The 19514-nt window shown below is 34.0% G+C and overlaps 2 protein-coding genes across 2 annotated transcripts in view; both read right to left on the minus strand.

Moving 5' to 3' along the window:
- LOC106111424 (mucin-5AC) overlaps nt 1–17669 on the minus strand; it is a 29217-nt gene extending 11548 nt beyond the window's left edge. Inside the window, exon 1 of the mRNA XM_013293513.1 lies at nt 17465–17669. The gene's annotated coding sequence lies outside the window, so the exon portion shown is untranslated. The remainder of the gene's footprint in view (nt 1–17464) is intronic.
- LOC106111426 (transmembrane protein 208-like) lies at nt 15627–19362 on the minus strand. Its single transcript, XM_013293514.1, has 2 exons — nt 19163–19362; nt 15627–16509 (listed from the first exon to the last, which is right to left on the minus strand). The coding sequence occupies exon 2, from the start codon at nt 16499–16501 to the stop codon at nt 15974–15976; it is 528 nt and encodes a 175-aa protein (XP_013148968.1). The 5' UTR covers nt 16502–16509; nt 19163–19362; the 3' UTR covers nt 15627–15973.
- Between the last annotated feature and the right edge of the window lie 152 nt (nt 19363–19514).

A 19514-nucleotide genomic window follows, 5' to 3' on the forward strand; every position in this document is an offset into this window, starting at 1 on the left:
TCGCTTCAAAGTAATGATTATTTAGTGCCAAGTTAGTTAACTAAAGACACTTTAACTGACATAAAGTTTAGGTGAATTTACAGTACCAACGTAAATGTATTTTAGAAGATATGATGCCTATGAAAGCATCACAGAGATAATTTAGTAGTTTAATTCTGGGTTTCTGAAGTTTCCATTTATTTCATCAATACTAAGAATCATTAGTGTTAGATTGATCTAAATTTCAACGGAGTTTTAGGTTATAACAAGTTAAGTAGTACGGAAACGCATTTCACGAAGTGATCGAATCAATAACACTAACGAATGGCTAAATGTAGCTGGGTAACCGGCCATAAGTCGTAAACATTAACATTGTAAAGTGCTTGGAACTCTAGAAAAAAAGTAGTGTGAGAGAACGAAATATATACCAATATAAAGTAAATAATTTAATTTGATTCAAATAAATATCTTTCTTTTTCATTTATAAGTTTCTGATAAAATTAACTGTTAGTATTACTTGTTGCGTAGTCATTGCAATGTTGAACACTTCTGATTAATAATTCAAATAATTTAGTTCATGCAATTTTCGCTCTTATAACATGTACGATAGAGTTTAAAATTATTTCTATATTGAAAATTGATGAAATCATAAGACCTGTTCGTTTCATTCATATAAAGAAACCGGTTTTCAATATTAGTTTTGCTTTTATCAATTTAAATCTAGATTTATTTGGAGATGTTGATAATTCAGCTTTCTGAGATAATCATTCAATTTGCTTTATTCACTTTTAATATTTAATTTAGAATAATACTACCTGTCGCCCGCGACTCCGTCCACGTGGAATTAGAAAAAAAATGAGTAGCCTATATGTTCTTCCAAACTATCCTCTACATCTATACAACATTTGATCGAAATCTGTTTAGCCGTTTAGGCTACAAACACTAACAAACATCCATCCATCCCCAACCATCCATCCATCCATCTAAATTTTCGCATTTATAATATTAGTATATTATATACTTCATATGATTGTCATAAACAAATCTTGACATACAAGTAATTTAAATAACTAAAAAGCTAGATTTTAATTAACCCCTTTAACACGCAAAATAACATTCATCTTCTATCTATTTTAACAGTGGTAGTGCCCGCTTTAACATCTCAGCACGAATGGGCCGGCACGCCCGGTGTAATACCACGACCACACAGAAGATAGGCGTGAAATGGAAGCAATTCCGTGTTTCGTCTGATAAGTGTGGTGCCGGAGGCCTAATTTAAGTCCCTTTCTCTTTACCACCCTTTTTTTATAAGGAGAGGTTAGGAAGAGGAAGTGGATTTGACGGTGGAGGAGATGCATAGGAAGGGGAAACATCCTTTTTATGTGCGTCTCCTCCTCCGTCGTGTAAGGGTAGGCAACGCATCTGCAATTGCGGATGTCTATGGGCAGCAGTCGCTTCGCCATTTTGGCGGTTTCAGGTGGCCGCTTGCTCGTTTGCCACCTTGTTATAAAAAAATCTGACCTTTCCAGTCCCATAACTACCTTCATTTTCAAAATCCACGAACATTTAGGTTTATCTTACTAAAATATTATATTATAAATGCGAAAGTGTATATGGATGGATGGATGTTAGTTAAAGTTTAAATTTGGTACAGATATAGATGGTAGTCTGGAAAAACACGTAGGCGACTCATTTTTTTTTTAAATTCCACGCGGACGGAGTCGCGGACGAAAGCTAGTACGCAATAAAACATCAAAGGTAAATTATCTCTATTAAGAAGATATAAAAGTAACTAATTGGATGAAGTTCCCGCAGTATTTCCGGCATCTTTTGATCGTTCATGCTATAATCAGATCTAAAGGGCACATCAAAGTGATTCAAGTAGATAACATAACTCAGGGAGATGTATTTACTGGCTGCTCACAACTCCGTCCGAATGGAATTAAAAAAAATGTATGTCTATGTGTTCTTCTACACTATCCTCTACATCTATGCAATATTTCATCGAAATCCGTACAGCTGTTTAGGCTACAAACTCTAACAAACATCCATCCATCTAAACATTCACATTTATTATATTAGTAAAATGAATAAGGCTTTATATTGAACATTCCAAAGCCTTTTGTAACTGTCCCTACGTTATAAGAACATTTACCTTAAAAGGTGATGTTGATTTAGCGTGGGTGTAAGGTTTGTGAAAGTGTCCTTAATGTAAACACATTTTGAAGGTAGACAGAAATACGAAAATGTCTCTAGAGGTAATGTTTAAGTATTGTTGTTAAACTAAATAGCTCAAGGTCACATTATTGTTTCACATTTCACTTGTAAAAAGGTTGAAATATGTTATACTTTCAAAGGCAAGATTTAGGACCTGTCCCAGCACTGGCTGATAGAGGCTTGGATAGCTTAAAATGATGTCACTGTCAGATAAGAGGACCATAATATATGTTACCTATAGTTTTAAAGTTATTTATTTTTTATATTTGGTTCCCGTGGGAGTTATTCCAAAAAGGGGATAACAGTACGAAAGTTCAATAATTTGGCATGTTCAAGAAATCAGAAAAAATTTTTTGGACGTACGGAAAAATCTTAAGGGGAAATCTGATTTTTATGATTTTTTCACTAAAAAAAATAAATAACTTTAAAACTACAGAAAATCAGGCAACATATTTTGGGCTTAAACGATAGCTATTGAGATCCTCCAACGTCAGTTAAGAATCACCTGTAAATACCCTGTTTCTGGTTGTTAAGTAGGGATACTACTTAGCAACCAGAAACAGGGTATCTTTCTTTTTTTATAACATAAGGTGGCAAACGAGCAAGCGGCCACTTGAATCCGCCAAAATGGCGAAGCGACCGCTGCCCATAGACATCCGCAATTGCAGATGCGTTGCCTACCCTTATACGACGGAGGAGGAGACGCACATAAAGAGGATATTTCCCCTTCCTATGCATCTCCTCCACCGTCAAATCCACTTCCCCTTCCCATCCTCTCCTTATAATAAAAGGGTGATAAAGAGAAAGGGACTTAAATTAGGCCTCCGGCACCACACTCATCAGACGAAACACGGAATTGCTTCCATTTCACGCCTGTCTTCTGTGTGATCGTGGTATTACACCGGGCGTGCCGGCCCATTTGTGCTAAGATGTTAAAGCGGGCACTACCACTGTTAAGGATACTTTCTAAGGATTTCCACTTCAAAACGAAATAAAAGGCAAGTGAGATTGTGAATAATATTTTCCACATTGAATTTGACCTCTACCGTTGAATGTTTCATGCTTGTTTGAAGCAGCTGCATTAATTAGCAAGTTTAAATGAACTGAATCGGTTTGACTTTGAGTTTACCGCAGTTTGTGATGTCATTATCTCAAATAACCGTTATTATTACTACTGAGTATCTTACTAATATGATAATTTAAAAAAGTTTTAGTGGATGGATGTTTAAGAGCAAAGTCTGGAAGAACACATAGGTTACTTACTTTTGTTTTTTTCACACGGACGAAAGCTTTCCTCTATAACAAATGATAAATGAAAAATTGAAATTAAAAAGTTCAAGTTCATTCAAGGACTTCTAAAGAATTTATTTTACACTCAACTATACTATAAATGTGTTTTATAATCTGTATTAAGAAGATAAAAAAAATTACATTGTTCTTTTTGTGTTAGACAAAGTTGTAACAAACTTTTTAGTGCACTCTATATTTGGTGGTCAGAGATCCAACGATGGAATTCGGTTTGACTCATCGATATGTAAGCAAATGAATGTTCGTGTATTGCAATAAATTACAATTTGTAACAAGATGTTGATAATATATGTAACTTTTGTTAAATATATAGTCAAATAAAAAAAAAATCTAAAGAGGTTTTTACGTTTACTACAAGCTTTACCTTTCGGATAAAACATGAATTATCAAAATCAGTCCACTAGCGGCAGAGTTATGCCGTAACATACATAAAAAAACATACAGACGAATTGAGTACCTTCTTCTTTTGGTAAGTCGGTCAAAAAGGGATATTTATTTAATTCTAGGTTGTAGATAGTAGTTAGAAAACTATTACTTAGAACGAATTGTCGCAGAAATGTTTAAATGATTGGCTTTTAACGAGTAACACCAACTGGTTTTAATCTAGATAGATGGTTTCGGAGTAGTGTTCGTAGGAGAGTTTTAAATAGAAAAAAATATCTCTCATAATTTATTAATAATTTAACAGAATTATGTAAAAACATACTAGCACTAAACAAATTGCAGGGATGCAAAACGTTGATCAGTCACAGACGCGGTGTTTAAATAAAATAAATATACAAGCGCGGAGAATACACCGCCTTCATAATTTACCGCTTATGTTCAACATGTACAGTCGCGCACAAAACACTTTATGAAATTATATTTCATTTGACCACTTTAAAAAGATAAATGGTGCAAAGGAATTGAAGCGATTGTATTATAAATTATACTTTTAAAATATTTAATCTGTAGTTTAAGTGGAATCTGTGGCGTTCTTTAAGATCAAGGATCTATTTATAAACAACTAGCTTTTGCCCGGGACTCCGTCTGTGTGGTATTAAAAAAAGTAAGTAGCCTGTGTTCTTTCAGGCTTTGCTCTACATCTGTGCCAAATTTCATTCAGAACCGTTTAGCAGTTTAGGTTACAAACTCTAACAAACATCTCTCAATCCATCCAAACTATCGCATTTATAGTATTAGTATTATTAGTATTACTAGTAAATAAGATTTATATTATGTTGGTCTTTTTAAGTATTTAATGTTATCTAACATATTTAGATTCTCTACGCGACAGTCCATATTTTCTTGGTTTTATCTCGCTGACCAGCGTACCTTGACCGCTATTCGCCTCCAACATGACATCATCGCCGATCCGCTTCGCCTTTTCGTTTATTTTCGCACACGCAGTCCTCTCTTTCACACCAGTACACTTTTACAACTATCTCGCTCTTACATGATAATCAAACCCAGGGCTTGTAACAAAGATCCTCATTATGGGATGTTGTACAACTCTACTTTCGTTTTCATATAAGTTCAACAACCGTTTGCATTCATTACTTTTTGTTGTTCAGTAAATTATTTCTCTTAGTGCTGTATCTGCATATAGCAGCATGCAAAAATAACTTAGCTCTTGGCCGTCTTAAAAATATTGTTAGCTTGTTCGGATTATCGAACCAAAGGTTCTACCACGCTAGGGAACTCCTAGTTTAGATAGTTTGACTTGTGTCGTCTTTACTGATTTTATCACTTCTTACATGTTAAAGTAGAAGTTATAATCAACTTGCCCTTATCTTTACGGAGGGTCGGCACAGTGCTGCTCTTCTATACATTTCTATCAGCCGTCATATCTGAATCCACTCCCTTCTTAAGCATATACAACACAATCCATACTTTCTACGGTCTTCCTCTACATTTGTAGCCATCCACATTCAACCTTAACACTTTCTGGTTTATGTCCCCATCGTCTAATAACATGGAAGTAGAAGTTATATCGACGTGTAATGGATAGTCGTCTCTTCAGAGTTCAATTCAGTCATCTTGACGGAAGTACACAAATAGGACTGGGTGGAATGGGGCATGACGTGTGCATATCGAAGGCGCCTTAGTCAATTAACATTCAAGTAATTAACAATTGAACCTTTCATTGCTAATTGATTACTCATGCTATAAAAGTGTTACGAAACTTCGTCTTGATTCTCATATGACTTTCATTTGGATAAATCTATAGTGCTTAAAGTTGACCTGGAGGATGGAGTATCCAAGTCAGAGCTGCAACAAAAAGGATGGCAGAAGTTGTGGATTTACCGGCTGTAATAGAAATATAACTAACCCCTGTTTATGTTGAAACCGGTAACATTATAAAAGAGGTCTACGAGAAAACAGTTTGGGAATCTCATCCATAGCAAAATAACTCAACGTGGCCGTGGAACTATATTTAGAAACGCTTTCACATTCGTTCTAGCTTCGACGAATCTTTATAACAACGTTCGTGCTAACAAGATAATGGATCACTTTACTAGTAAATCAAAAGATTATAGTAATAGAGTTCAATCATATATTTTACAGCAAGATGAGCTGGCGGGTCTTTGCAAATGTCACTAAAGTATAGTTGGTAGAAAAAGCTCGGGAATTTTGGCCCTAACTGTAGTGCAATGTTTTTCTTGAATATTTCAGCCATATATACCCAAAACCACGTAATTAATAAGGATGAAATTATCTCACATTTTCAACTCTAGAACACATTACGTTTTAACAGTGGTAGTGCCCGCTTTAACATCTTAGCACTGCAGGGCCGGCACGCCCGGTGTAATACCACGACCACACAGAAGACAGGCGTGAAATGGAAGCAATTCCGTGTTTCGTCTGGTGAGTGTGGTGCCGGAGGCCTAATTTAAGTCCCTTTCTTTTTACCACCCTTTTCTTACAAGGAGAGGTTGGGAAGGGGAAGTGGATTTGACAGTGGAGGAGATGCACAGGAAGGGCCAATGTCCTCTTTATGTGCGTCTCCTCCTCCGTCGTATAAGGGTAGGCAACGCATCTGCAATTGCGGATGTCTATGGGCAGCGGTCGCTTCGCCATTTTGGCGGATTCTAGTGGCCGTTTGCTCGTTTGTCACCTTATGTTATAAAAAAAAAAAACATTAAAACTAAACTATCGCAAAACTGTTTAATCTCGCTTAGATTCCTATAAACATATATGGAAGTGCGCACTCTACTCGATTTTAATTGTGCAACTAAACGGTTGAATTGGCGCCAAACAATTGACAATCGCACAACCGTTGTTCGATAGTTTAGTCAAAGGTGTGCGTTGCTCTTAGTTATGAGTGTCCTTTGATCTAAATATAGTCATTTCAAATGTTTGCCGCATATGTGTGGCAATAAATGTCAGAAGCGTGCCACGTCTGATGTCATGTAGTGTCATTGAGACAGATGTCATTGTAATGGCGTTAGTTAAATAATTTATATCACTCCACACTACAGACTAGTCGCCATATGTGATATACTACTGTTGCTCGCGACTTCTCTTGTGTGAAATAATCTATAATTAATATTATAAAGAGGAAAGATTTATATTTTTGTATGTATTGAAATAACTCAAACACTACTGGACCGATTTCTAAATTCTTGCCCAATTAAAAAGGTATATTATCAGTGTCTAACATAAGCTATTTTTTTAATTATTCGCGGACGCAGTCATGAGCAACAGCTATAATTAAAAAAATATAGCTTATGTTACTTGCTGATCTTGCTCATAATTTTTTAATGGCGAAAGAATTTTCGAAATCGACTCAGTAGTTTTTTAGTTATTCCAGATTTACAAAAATACCAATCTTCCCTCTTTAAATATTAATATAGATAGTATAGATTAGCTTTCAAGAGCGACTTTGTTGGATTTGAAGAAAATATACTAAGTAATAAATGAAGCCTTATTTAAATTTAATTTTCAAGAAAGCGTTTTTTACTAGAATTTTAACAATAAATAGCTATTTCGAATTAAATTGCTTTAGTGAATACAAAAGCGTATGTTCTGAGCATGAGGTCAGGTGGTGACGTCATTACACACAGCACTAAGAGGTCAAGATTATAGCTGAGTCGATATATTATCTCCATTAAGTGTCTACTGCAATAATTAAAGATGCTTTATTTCGCGATATATTTTTGTTTTTTTTTTTTTGTGTTATCTTTTGTTTTTAGAAATAAGATAACTGGGACTTCCCGAATGAATATTTAGCTCTTATGTTCCTCTAAAAATCTTACTTACATAAATACTTTGTTCTTCCTTCATCTATTGTTTGCTATTTACTAATTTCAGTCAATTAGCTATAGTTTTTATTCAAGTAATTGGTTACAAAATATGTTACTATCGTTTCGTTACACGAGTGAGTAGAAAGATATAACGAGTAGAGTGAAAGAAAGGGATGTCTAGATAAAGTGTGTTTAGTGTTTTAATGTTCTATCAGACATATTCTGATTCAAAAGTGAACACAGCCACGTTACTGGAGCTACATAAGAATTATCTTTGTCTACATAAATTATAACACGGCTAAACTCACGTGATAACATTCGGTGTAGGCACCGACAGCTTCAAACCCGTTGGGGGTCCTTCTTCACTCGAACTTCGAATGTTATCACGTGAGTTTAGCCGTGTTATAATTTATATAGTATAATGTCTCACGAAAGTTTTAATAAGTTGATCTTTGTCTATCTTTCATATACAAAAAAGGAATTTTAATTCAATTACCTACAATCAGATTGGTTACACTTCATCAAGTGTACACACGGTATTCCTTTTTAACCATACATAATGCGCACATCGAATGCTCTACATCTCGCATAGGTAATTTAATAGTAATTTAGTTCCTATTGTGTACAAAATATAGGTTATATTGCTGTGTTTAAAATCTAGGTGTTTGGCGGTTTTGTGAACGTGAGTAGGTGTGCGGTCGTTATTGCAGATATCTCAAGATTCTGGACAAGGACATTGTTTTATAGCTTTTGTACACTTATCGTTAAATACAAAATCGTGAAATACGAAGTGATAAGTTTTAAGTTACATAATTTACTTTGTAAAACATGTACAGAACACGTCTTAACAATATGTTTTGATTTATGTTTTATATTTTAGAATAAATGTTCTGGTAATGAAAACGCGGGTGGATACATTTGTTAAGACAATGGAGACAAGCTATTTGGATTGTCTTGGTTCTAAATGTTGGTTTTAATTAAAGAATCGAATTGTGAAGTAAAAACTGTGTGTAGGCTTTAGTACATTTTACTCTTTTTTAATTGCTCGTTTAAAAACATATTTGTTATTTAATCTTCTTTTGAAGTAGGAATAATTAAACAAATCAATGATTTCATCTCATACATATTTTTTATGTAATATTTCCTCAGTAATGCAGTGGGCGAATTGTAAAATGCCGCTCGCCTACGTCATGCGACCGGTATTGCGATGCCCTCCTACGGGTATTTCGTAAAACGACATAAAGTCACATAGCCCTACTGAGACCGGTAGTTGAATGGAAAAGGGCATCTGCCCACACTGACATCAAAATTAGGCTTTCTCTATCAATATTTAGCCTTATCGTTCGTTACAAACGTATTGAATTCGTCTATCGTTTAAAAAATCGTTTTGACAACAAAGGAACACTTGATGTTAACACAGCAACAGAAGGGGAGAGCTTGAGATCAGGAAACAAACACAGATAAAGAAACTCCAAGAAGAAATGGCCGTGATCCTAAATAACATAATTCTACATGCTAATGCAAATTTTTCCAACGTATACGAGCATTATTTTTAATTCCCAATCGATCTGAGACTTCGGTATTAAAATAAATAGCCAAGATTCCGAGAAAAAAACATCATTTGCAGCGAACGCAGCATACTGCTCCAGAAACATTCGAAGGTTATCTCCCAGAATAGAACACAACGATGTTTATGATATGGAGATATGACTTTCTGATATCTTGTACCAATTCTTAGATATGTACTGTTAAGAAATCGGTAGCGTACCAGAGTAGCACAACACTACATGATTGCCATGCACGTCCCGTCCCTATGACATCTGTCAATGTCATTCAAAATAATTAAGGACACACGCCATTCTAGCGGGAATCAGTAGACTAGAAGCAGTTATCATTTCCGTATCGTAGTGGTAGAAATTGCGGACTTCCATTTGGTATACAATAAAATTAGAATAAATTATTAGCACAGCTTTGCTGATAGCCTTATGACGTCATGCAATATTTGACGGTACAGAACAGATGAGCGCTGGATGACATTCGATGTTCGTAGGAGCCGGCAAACCTGCGTACGAGTAAAATTCTCTTTCAATATTAGGATCAGAAATTCGGACTTCAAGATTGCTGTAATATCTTGGTTTCTTAGAAAACAGCAGATATTCCAGAACATACGTTTAAATCACAGATATCTCCTCTACACACCCACGTGTTCTATTACTAAATACTCGTACGTGTACTATTGACTATTCGTTCCTACGTGTCATTTCAAGGTAGTTCAGTTTCTTTGTATTGAATGAATGGATTAAAATTGTATAGGAATATAAGATTGCGAAATGAATGAAGGTCTCATGCGACCTCGAGCAATGTTAACTAGTTTCTGTCGCTTGTTTTCGTGAAGGGTAGACTAAAAATTCTGTACATGTTAGGAACTGGTCTATTAATTTATTGACCTATTAGTTTTACGACAGCTAGGTTTTAGTTATTTTTAATTCAATTAGTACTCAGTGTCTGAACTGATTTCAATACTTTTTATATTGGACTAAATTCTAAATGCTTTGGTAGTCATCCATATTTTAGTCTAATGGCATCGAAATTCTCTTCCTCACCCTCTAATAAGACCACACTAAGGTACTTAGTATCTATATAAATTAATATAATGTAGTTATGAACTATAAAAACTATATACCGTGTCTCATATCGTAGTGTTAATTGATCAATCACGTCTTGAATAAGGCATGAGGAAACAGCGTTGTCCGCACACGCAACCCGTCAATTAGGACTTTACGATCTACCTACTCCCACTGTTGTCAACAAAAATTATACGAATTGATTACCTCCTTCATTTTAAAGTCGTTTGAAACAAAAACTTAGTAGCTTTTATCCAAACTTAAGTCTATTCTTTAGTCAAGAATTAATTTTTGGAAGTAAAGCATACCTTCACGTTTTTTCAAGTACCCTCAAAAATGTGTTAGTGTGTGTGTACAAAAGTATATTCACAATTGCACTATTAATTGGCGAGTTAAAATTAAGATTGTGTGGATGACGTGTCAAGTATAATAGTGTTTATTTGTTACCTGGCGGCTGGGACTGGGCCAAGTGGGCTACTAGCTAGCCAGGAAGTTACATCAGTGCAGTAGTGTTGACCTATTTACTATCGACGTATCGATAATCATCTTCCGATTCGATTGGACTTCCTTTTATATCGATATGAAGCAGTAATCATACGAAAAGTTAAAAAAGGCTACCAATAGATAATTTCTCTTGTGAATTGACTTATCTAAATATAATGTTTGAAAGTAAGGATATATCACATCTTACAAAATAAATTACATCACAACTTTCTCCGCCTGTCTAGATGTATTTGCATTGCAGTTATCTAGCTTTTTTCTCACTCACATCTGAGCTAAACTATTGCATAATTCAATACGGCATAGTAACTAACTAAAAAACTCACGAGCGCACCATGTAAAGGAACACAGCTTCCACTAATAATTTAAATAATTAATATTAGTTATATAATTGTTAAGTAATAAGTATACTTAGATATTAAAAGGACTAGGAAGGTCAAACGGACGACGTAACTCTAAGACTAAGGGACTGAGAGGATGCAATTTTCTCCTATTGTCTTCACTGTGTATTTTAGACACCTATACTAAATCTGGTTTAAAACATGTTTCCTAAAACTGATATATTCCAAACGCAAATTTGTTTGAAACCATATTCTTATCTAAACAACGTTCTTTGTCGGGGGACATTTTGTGCGAACGGAAATGTAAAATTCAAACAATGCTAAAACTTGTTTTACTGGTTTTGTTTGCACCGAATGTATTTTTACCATGAACCGTCTCGACGGCTGACCTTCACGCGATTTACCAAATTAACTTTTATGGCAACATTTAGTTCGCGCACACCTTCGACTAAACTATCGCACAACTGTTAGGTCACGCTTTGATTCCTATGAACTTAAATAGAGGTGCGAGCACTATTCGATGTTTAGTTGTGCAACTAAACAGTTGAATTTGCTGCGAAACAATCGCACAAGTCAAAGGTGTGCGTTCGTTCTTAGCGTTCTTGTTACTAACATATATCAATTGTGATATTATTATAATTTCTTGATGTTAGTTGAAAAATATAGCCAACTTGTCGCTAGAGAAATTTCCAGGCCTCCCTCTTCAATACTATCCTCTTAATCTGATACGACACCGCGTCTTTCTCTCAAATCTTGTTGTATTTTTATATCAAAAACATAAAACAAATAACAACAACATCTTGCATCTTGGTCTTCCCCTACTTGTTTTACCTTTTGTTTTTCTTAAATATCTTTTTAAAATACCAAAATTCCAACCGTACGCCAATGTGTCGAATATGTACGTATCAAAATTATTACTGTTTAAAATAAGTTAGGGCCCGTTGCACCAAAATAGAGGCTCAGATAGCTTAAAAATGACGTCACTGTCAGATAAGGTAACAAAATCCGATATTTCCATCACATATTTTACATGTTGGATTGTTATGACAATTTACAATTTGGTGGGACAGATCCTTAATATTAAGATTCACATCGCAAATAACACAAAACTCCATTGCACTTTTATCGGTATTTTCAAGAATAAAACGAACCACGTAACAAAAGAACGTGCTCAAGGTTTTAATGTTTTGTTTGTTCGTGTAAAGCAGTTTAGATAAGAGATTTACATAATATAACAAACTTGCGATGAATTTGATAACATGAAACTAAATTAGATAGTTTATTTTAAAATTTGCACACTTTTACAGCCATAACTAGAGACATTAAAATATTACCAAGAAAATCTCTTCTCTACTAACCCTATATCTTGAGGGTTGTCTTCGAATTAACGATTCGACAAATCAAAATATTTTCAGCTCAAATAAGCTATTCCATCAAAGCTGAAAGGCAAATATCTTTTCATAACAAAAAAATAAAAACATAAACAAAGTAAAATAAATCCATTAATATTCTTCTTGAATACATTTTATATCACAATTACGGGGGACCCTGACATAATTCTGCGGGTATTTTGATACTGGTAACACTGACCAGACATGACACATTATATATTCCAAGTAAAGAGTATCACGTTAAATGACCTTACTGGTTTCTGCCGAAATAATAAGGAAAAAACATTGCAGATCCTGCAAGGCTGTTTAAATATGACCTTAGTTATATCAAAATAAGTCTTACAATTGGTCTAAATATAAGTTACTTTAGGGCTGTGCAAAATAGAAATCTAACAGGGTTGACTACTAAAGCCAATCGGTGGAGTATAGTCGATGTTGAAGATAGAAATGATTTGTTACTAGCTGTTGCTCTCAACTTCGCCTGCGTGAAATTAAAAAGTATAGCTTATGTTACTCACAGATAAATTACCTTTTTCATGGTGATGGAATTTTTGAAATCGGCCAGTATTTTTTACATATAAAAATCTAAACATTCAAATATTTCCTCTTTGTAATATTAGTATAGATGTAATATTTATACAAAGACATTTGAAATGATGTCAAGTAGCACAAATTGTATACGATTGCCTAAATCTTGTACCGTGTAGCCGGCGTGGATGAACGCCAAGTTTTAATATTAGCGCCCTCGATATGAGATCAGCGGGCGATGTTTACTCGAGCTAAACTTATTGTTTTCTAAGAAATAACGCACCAGTTTACGCACGTTCTTCTATTTCTCCTTAACCAAGGGCAATAAAAGACCACCCGAGAAAGAACAAAAGACTATAAAGAAGTAGCTAGAGTACTATTCCTGGAGTTTAAAAGCAGTAACTTATTCCTTAATAGATTCCACCTCTTTGGTTCATTGAAGTTTCTTAATTCAGAAATAAGTCTAGACATAATCTATATCTATACTAATATATAATAGTATTATAAAGAAGAAAGATTTATATTTTTGTATTGAAATAACTCATAAACTATTGGGCCATTTACAAAAATTCAACATTCTATGCTACGCTACTTCTACGCTATCAGTATATGTTACTGGCTATATTTTTTATTATTTTTTTTTTATTTCACGCGGGCGAAATCACGAGTAACAAGTATTGGATAACGGCCTTGTCCGACCTCTTTTATTTTTGTAAGAGAATTAAAATTTATAAACTCTACCTACCTCTTTCCATGATAAGCATAATTCTTTGTATGATACAATCGTAACCCGGAACGGGAAACAAGTTCAAGATATGCATTCTAACTGCATACAGATTAGCTAAGACACGTAAGCTAGGCTCAATCTAGACAACAACTGACAACGAAGGACCAGATTTTACATGTTATTGTCATATGTACAGCTGCATTTATTATTGTGCAGTTGGTTTACGTTGCCGTAACACAAAAATATAACTATTATACCGTTTGTAAAACAGTGGAAACTTACGGTTATAGTAACTGACTATTCTGACATCGAAATCTCAATTCCTTTTGTTATTTAAGGTACTTACTAAACATAAGTTTTTACTAGCTTATGGTTTCTGACCCTAATAAGAAATAAAAGGATAAAATCTGACAAGTGAAAAAAATTAACAATAAACAGAATATTGTTTTTAATTCTGTTAGCTACATTCATCTGCTCACGTAAGCTCTATTTTGTGGTATATTGGTCATCTTCAATTCCCAGTTTCCAACTGAATCACGTAGTTATTACGCATTCTAAATGTTTATTTATTTTAATTCATACAGTTAACACAACTAACACTAATTCCATCAAAGAGTAGTTCATCAAAGAGTGGTAATATAATGTTCGTAAGATACGGGTTTTGATTGAATTGGTTTAGTTTCCGATATTTCGGCACAGTTGCATGCGCCATGTTCACGGGCTGACTGTCAGAATAGTCTAAAAAATTCTTTTCGTTATTGTATTTTCCTTTACTTAAACAAACAATGAGTTCAAGAAGTAAAATAATAAGTAATAGGCAGCGTTTCATAGGATCGCAGTACGATTAGATCGTGAAACCAGAAACTAAACTATCACACAACTGTTTAGTTGCGCTTTAAATCCTGTTAGCTTATATGGAGGTGGGCACACTACTAAATTTTAGTTGTGTAACTAAACAGTTGAATTGGCTGCGAAACAATTGACAATCTCAACAGCCTGTGAAATTACTGTTGGACATACACCTTCCCCAATATGTAGTCTTCACTAATATAACCAATTAATAGTTAATTTAGTATTTATCTTAATATGCAATGAGCAATTCCTCCAATTCGTTGCAGTATTGCTTCAGCTAAATGAGCTATTTGGATGTTCTCTTATACCTCGTAACCGCAATGCGTCACCCATTGATGAGATGCAGTCACCAGTTCATGGATATTTCTGTAGAACTTGACTCATACAACAGATGTAATATTTTGCCAAAATAAAGCCCGGTTTACACTTGGCCAGTACTATCTGACAATTGCGACGACCAGAAACGTACCGGTGCCGGTTCACACTGTGCCAGTTGATTGACAGACAGTTTTAAAGCTCCACTAGCCAAGTGTGAACTTCACGTTACGTGAACGAATTGGTTGTTTGCAATTTTCTTCCTATTTCTCTAAACTTTACGCGTTTTCATCCAATATCTTTAATTAAAAGATTTATGCAAATAATTTTTTCTCATGTTACTGTTACCTGATGCTTTTTTGTTTTTTGTTTTTCATTGTATACGGTATATTAATTTGGTTGTGAACTTTGAACATGCAATTGGTGTACCTTTCCAATAAATAAATAAATAAATAAAAACATCAGTAACTCGAGTAAATACGATGGAACTTCTAACTTTAGTTTTCAAACTTCTTTTAAGGAATTAAGTTGCGGTTGAATTACAAAAAACAATATGTTCAAGGTATTTATTAAGGGTTTTATAAGATTCAGTCAAAATTACAAATGTTTTCTGTAAATAACAAATAATTGTAAATTTTAACTCAGTCGTTTTTAACAATTCATTTTAAAACAATATGAGTAATATACAAAACTGTACAAATACATTCTTAAAGGGAAGATTTCTGTTGAAATATGATAACATATGTTTTTAAAAACATACCTAAATATTTCGTAAAATGAAATACTTTAAATTGACCACAATTAAGTCGCACTAACAACTGTTTACGTAATATAGATGCAAGAACATTTTTAGTTATAATAAAACTAACATTATTATTACTACAAAAAGTATTAAAAATCCCTACGAATTACGAATCACTTGCAAAGTAATAAAAAATCATATCAAAGCCTCAGATAACAAAAATTATTGCTGATAGCGTTTCATTTTTCTTTCCATCTTCTTGCGTTTCTTCTCATCATGTTCGGCATCTTCTGGTGCCTCTTGGAAGAACCAGGGCCCGAGGAAATTGACCCAGACCAACCAGAACCCTCTCAACGGAATCAAGAGCAGAAGGAGCCAGAAGTAATTGGAGATTAGAGCGAGAAGATGAGTGATGGAAGACAGTATGACGATATCTTTAACGTGTTCTCCCATACCACCTTCCATGTTCAGATCTAATCCAGGATCGAGTAATACATTATCTGCGGTATATTTCGGTTTGCTAATAAACTTCATCATTTGATAGCAAACTACATAAATAATTGTTACCAATACATTCATGCATATAACTAAAGTCGACATCTGTTCATAGAAGAATACAAAAGTCAGTATATTAAAGAATGCAGTGGCGCCTAGAGACATATTTCTATAGAACATTACTGTTGCATTGTTCTCAGCTAGGATTTGCTTGGCGCCCTTTGTAGGCGCTTTCCCTTTCGGCGGTGGCGACATCTTTGAGCCTGTCCAAAATTTTTAATTAATTATTTTAACAAATAACGTTTTTCCGACGTTAAAAAACGTGATCTTAAGAGACGAATGGGCCGATTATCGCCCTTATACACTTTATAAAAGGCGTATAGCATTTTTATACACCCTTTTAAGAGGAAAACAAGACATAAAAATTTATTTATTCTTCTATGTTATTTACTTAGGTGAACATTGTTACTTACGTTAGCCATAAACAGATAGATCCATATCTAAACTTTATTATCATAATTAAAAGGAAAATAAACTATATCTTGTAACTCTAGCATGGTATAAATATAAAAGTTATTAGATTCTTAAATTAACGTGTCTGTGTAGTTCACTCTTTAAATTTGTTACTACATATATCCTATGTAACTATGCCAGCCAATCTTTACTGCTTGTTGATAAACATTGCAACGCAAGACTGCATCTCACTACACAGTTATTGGTGCAGTTATAGAAATACGTTTGCAGAAGAAAATTATTGTTTTCGTCCTTTTTCTTGTTATGCGACACACATACGCGATATTTTCACTTCTAAAACACAAATATTCGTTTCTCACCACGAAAAAATTCGCAAACCATAAAATCGCACAGTGAAAATTATTAAACCCAACCTTATCCGTAACATAATTGAAATAATTAATGGAGTTCTGCGATAACTTCAAGAAAGTCACGACGCAATATCCGTGACATTTGAACAAACTAGATAATTCAGTACAATACCGTACTCTTAGGTCTCAGCTTAGCTCCGGGCGAGTCTAGATCCTGCCTGCCATCCTATACGCGGTCCATATCCGAGAAATAACGGAGTACAAACGACCATAATAGGCCACGAACTACTTTTTATCAAAGAAAAAATACGTTACGTCGTTTTGGCATCGTTCAATAATATATGACACGAAAGGTCATAAAAAATAAACAATTTAAAACGGAAAAAATACTCACAGTGAATCAAAAACTTCTCAAACTATTTCAAAACTAACACAACACATACACTTAAAATTCACTGGAATATTTTATTCATTATTATAGGAGCACAACTGAGTTTTTTTTTTTAAAATCGCGGAGACAAATTCGAATTTCGTAAATTCGTTGCTGCGCAAGCGTTTACAGCCAGCGATCGCGCGCGGAATGAAATATAGCGATGCTTCGCGCGCTCGCGTTGTACGGCGCGGGAAAACGAAACGCATACGTCATCTTTACTATTTATGTCCCTTTCACTTCATTTGAAAACGAATGAAACAGATTTAATTTTTCTAATTATGTACGGTTTAAATTTCGATAAGTAAGAAAATTATTTACATTCCTATAGAGATTAAGGATTATGGGTATTTTACAAGCTTTTATTTCGTTTCCTTATATTCCACAGAAGGTAGCAATCGAGGTAGAAGAGAGAAAAGGAGTGGATAATCAAAACAGAAGAAAGCAAGGATTTCCATTTTCACGGAAACTACTTATCGTTCAAAGAGCGGTAAGACGATGGGTTCTTTCTTTACATTCGTGATACAAAATACGTATAACATTAGTGAAATAATCGGTTACGAGACATTAACAGTGTCTTGAATTATAAAGACGAGGTGAGCTAGTTCCAATACTGGCATGACACATGGACCTTTTAAATTGGGTTTAAAAAAAAAAGGTTATTGTATTTGTGTTTTTAAAATTTCAGCTCGATTGTTCTGTAAGAAGGTAATTGTAATATTGATACAGATTGTCGAAATCAGTGAGTAAATGTCGATTTTTTTTTAATTCCATAGCTTTGAGTGATAACTACACAAACACAGACTGTCAATTATTTAATTACCATTAGTTTTAATAAGAATTTTAAATTCGATGCCGAGAAAATGTCTTACTTTGATTTGCTGAGAAATTACGCGGGAATTTACGTAGTTCTTTTATGTGATTTCAGTTTTGCGCATAGAAAGTATCCAAAATATCGAGAATTAATGGAAGCCTTCTCAACGATGCCGCGAGTTTACTAAAACATAGTTCATAGTCATTTCATATAAATTAGACTAGACAACAAACATATCTCCTCACGCCTGTAACCTATAACGGTAGGCAGAGATTAAAGAATTTCATTTTGCGTAATACTGCTACTTTTTTCGCCTACGTATTCTCTAGAACGTTTTCATTACTTAGGTAACTTGGTGAAAAAACCTTTTTCAGTTCTGGGTAACAATTTTAAAAAGATTAACTTAATGACCATATCATCGAAAATTTCTTGAATATCAGAAATGGTTTATCAATTACAAACATTCGAAATTAAACTTTATTCATACGGATTTTACGTAACAATTTACTTTGATGGTAAAAACAAGTGATGTAAGCAGTTTTGAGAATAAGTTGGCATGTTGGCATTTATAACCTCGAGAAGAGATTTTTTATTAAGATATTTAGTTGATATTATGTTTTAAAGTGGACTTACAAACATGAGAATTAATTTTTTTTAATAACAAAGTACGAAAATATGTCTTAAAACATACAATCAACTAAAAGTATACCATGCTAGATTTTACCTTTAATCTGATGGATCTTCACATAAACTACACATTATTATGACTATAAAACATAGCAATAATGATAAATGTAACCTAACGTAAGCAAAATATGGATAAAATATTAAGTAAAAGTAGTACAAACCTAAATTGTTGTCTTTTATCTATGAACAGTGGTTCCACAATATTTATAACCTTAAAGGTATAATACACAGGTAACTATGACGAGACAGTTTTACATTTCACTCTAATATATAAAGATATTTATAAGTAGGGCCAAATTAATTACAAATCTTTTTACTTATGCTTTTAGGTTATCAATATCATTGACGTTTGACAATGACAAATGACATTTCCTTTAACAAGCATTTTTGGTGTCAAGTCCGATTATAGATGGCGCTTATACAAATCTCAGCGATAAATTAAAAATTGAATCAACATGCAGTGTCTTAATCAACCCAAAGATGGCGTTAAAATGATTGAAATGTTAAGAATCA

This window comes from Papilio polytes, unplaced genomic scaffold (assembly GCF_000836215.1).
Source record: "Papilio polytes unplaced genomic scaffold, Ppol_1.0 DF824169.1, whole genome shotgun sequence".
Classification (NCBI taxonomy): Eukaryota; Metazoa; Arthropoda; class Insecta; order Lepidoptera; family Papilionidae; genus Papilio; species Papilio polytes.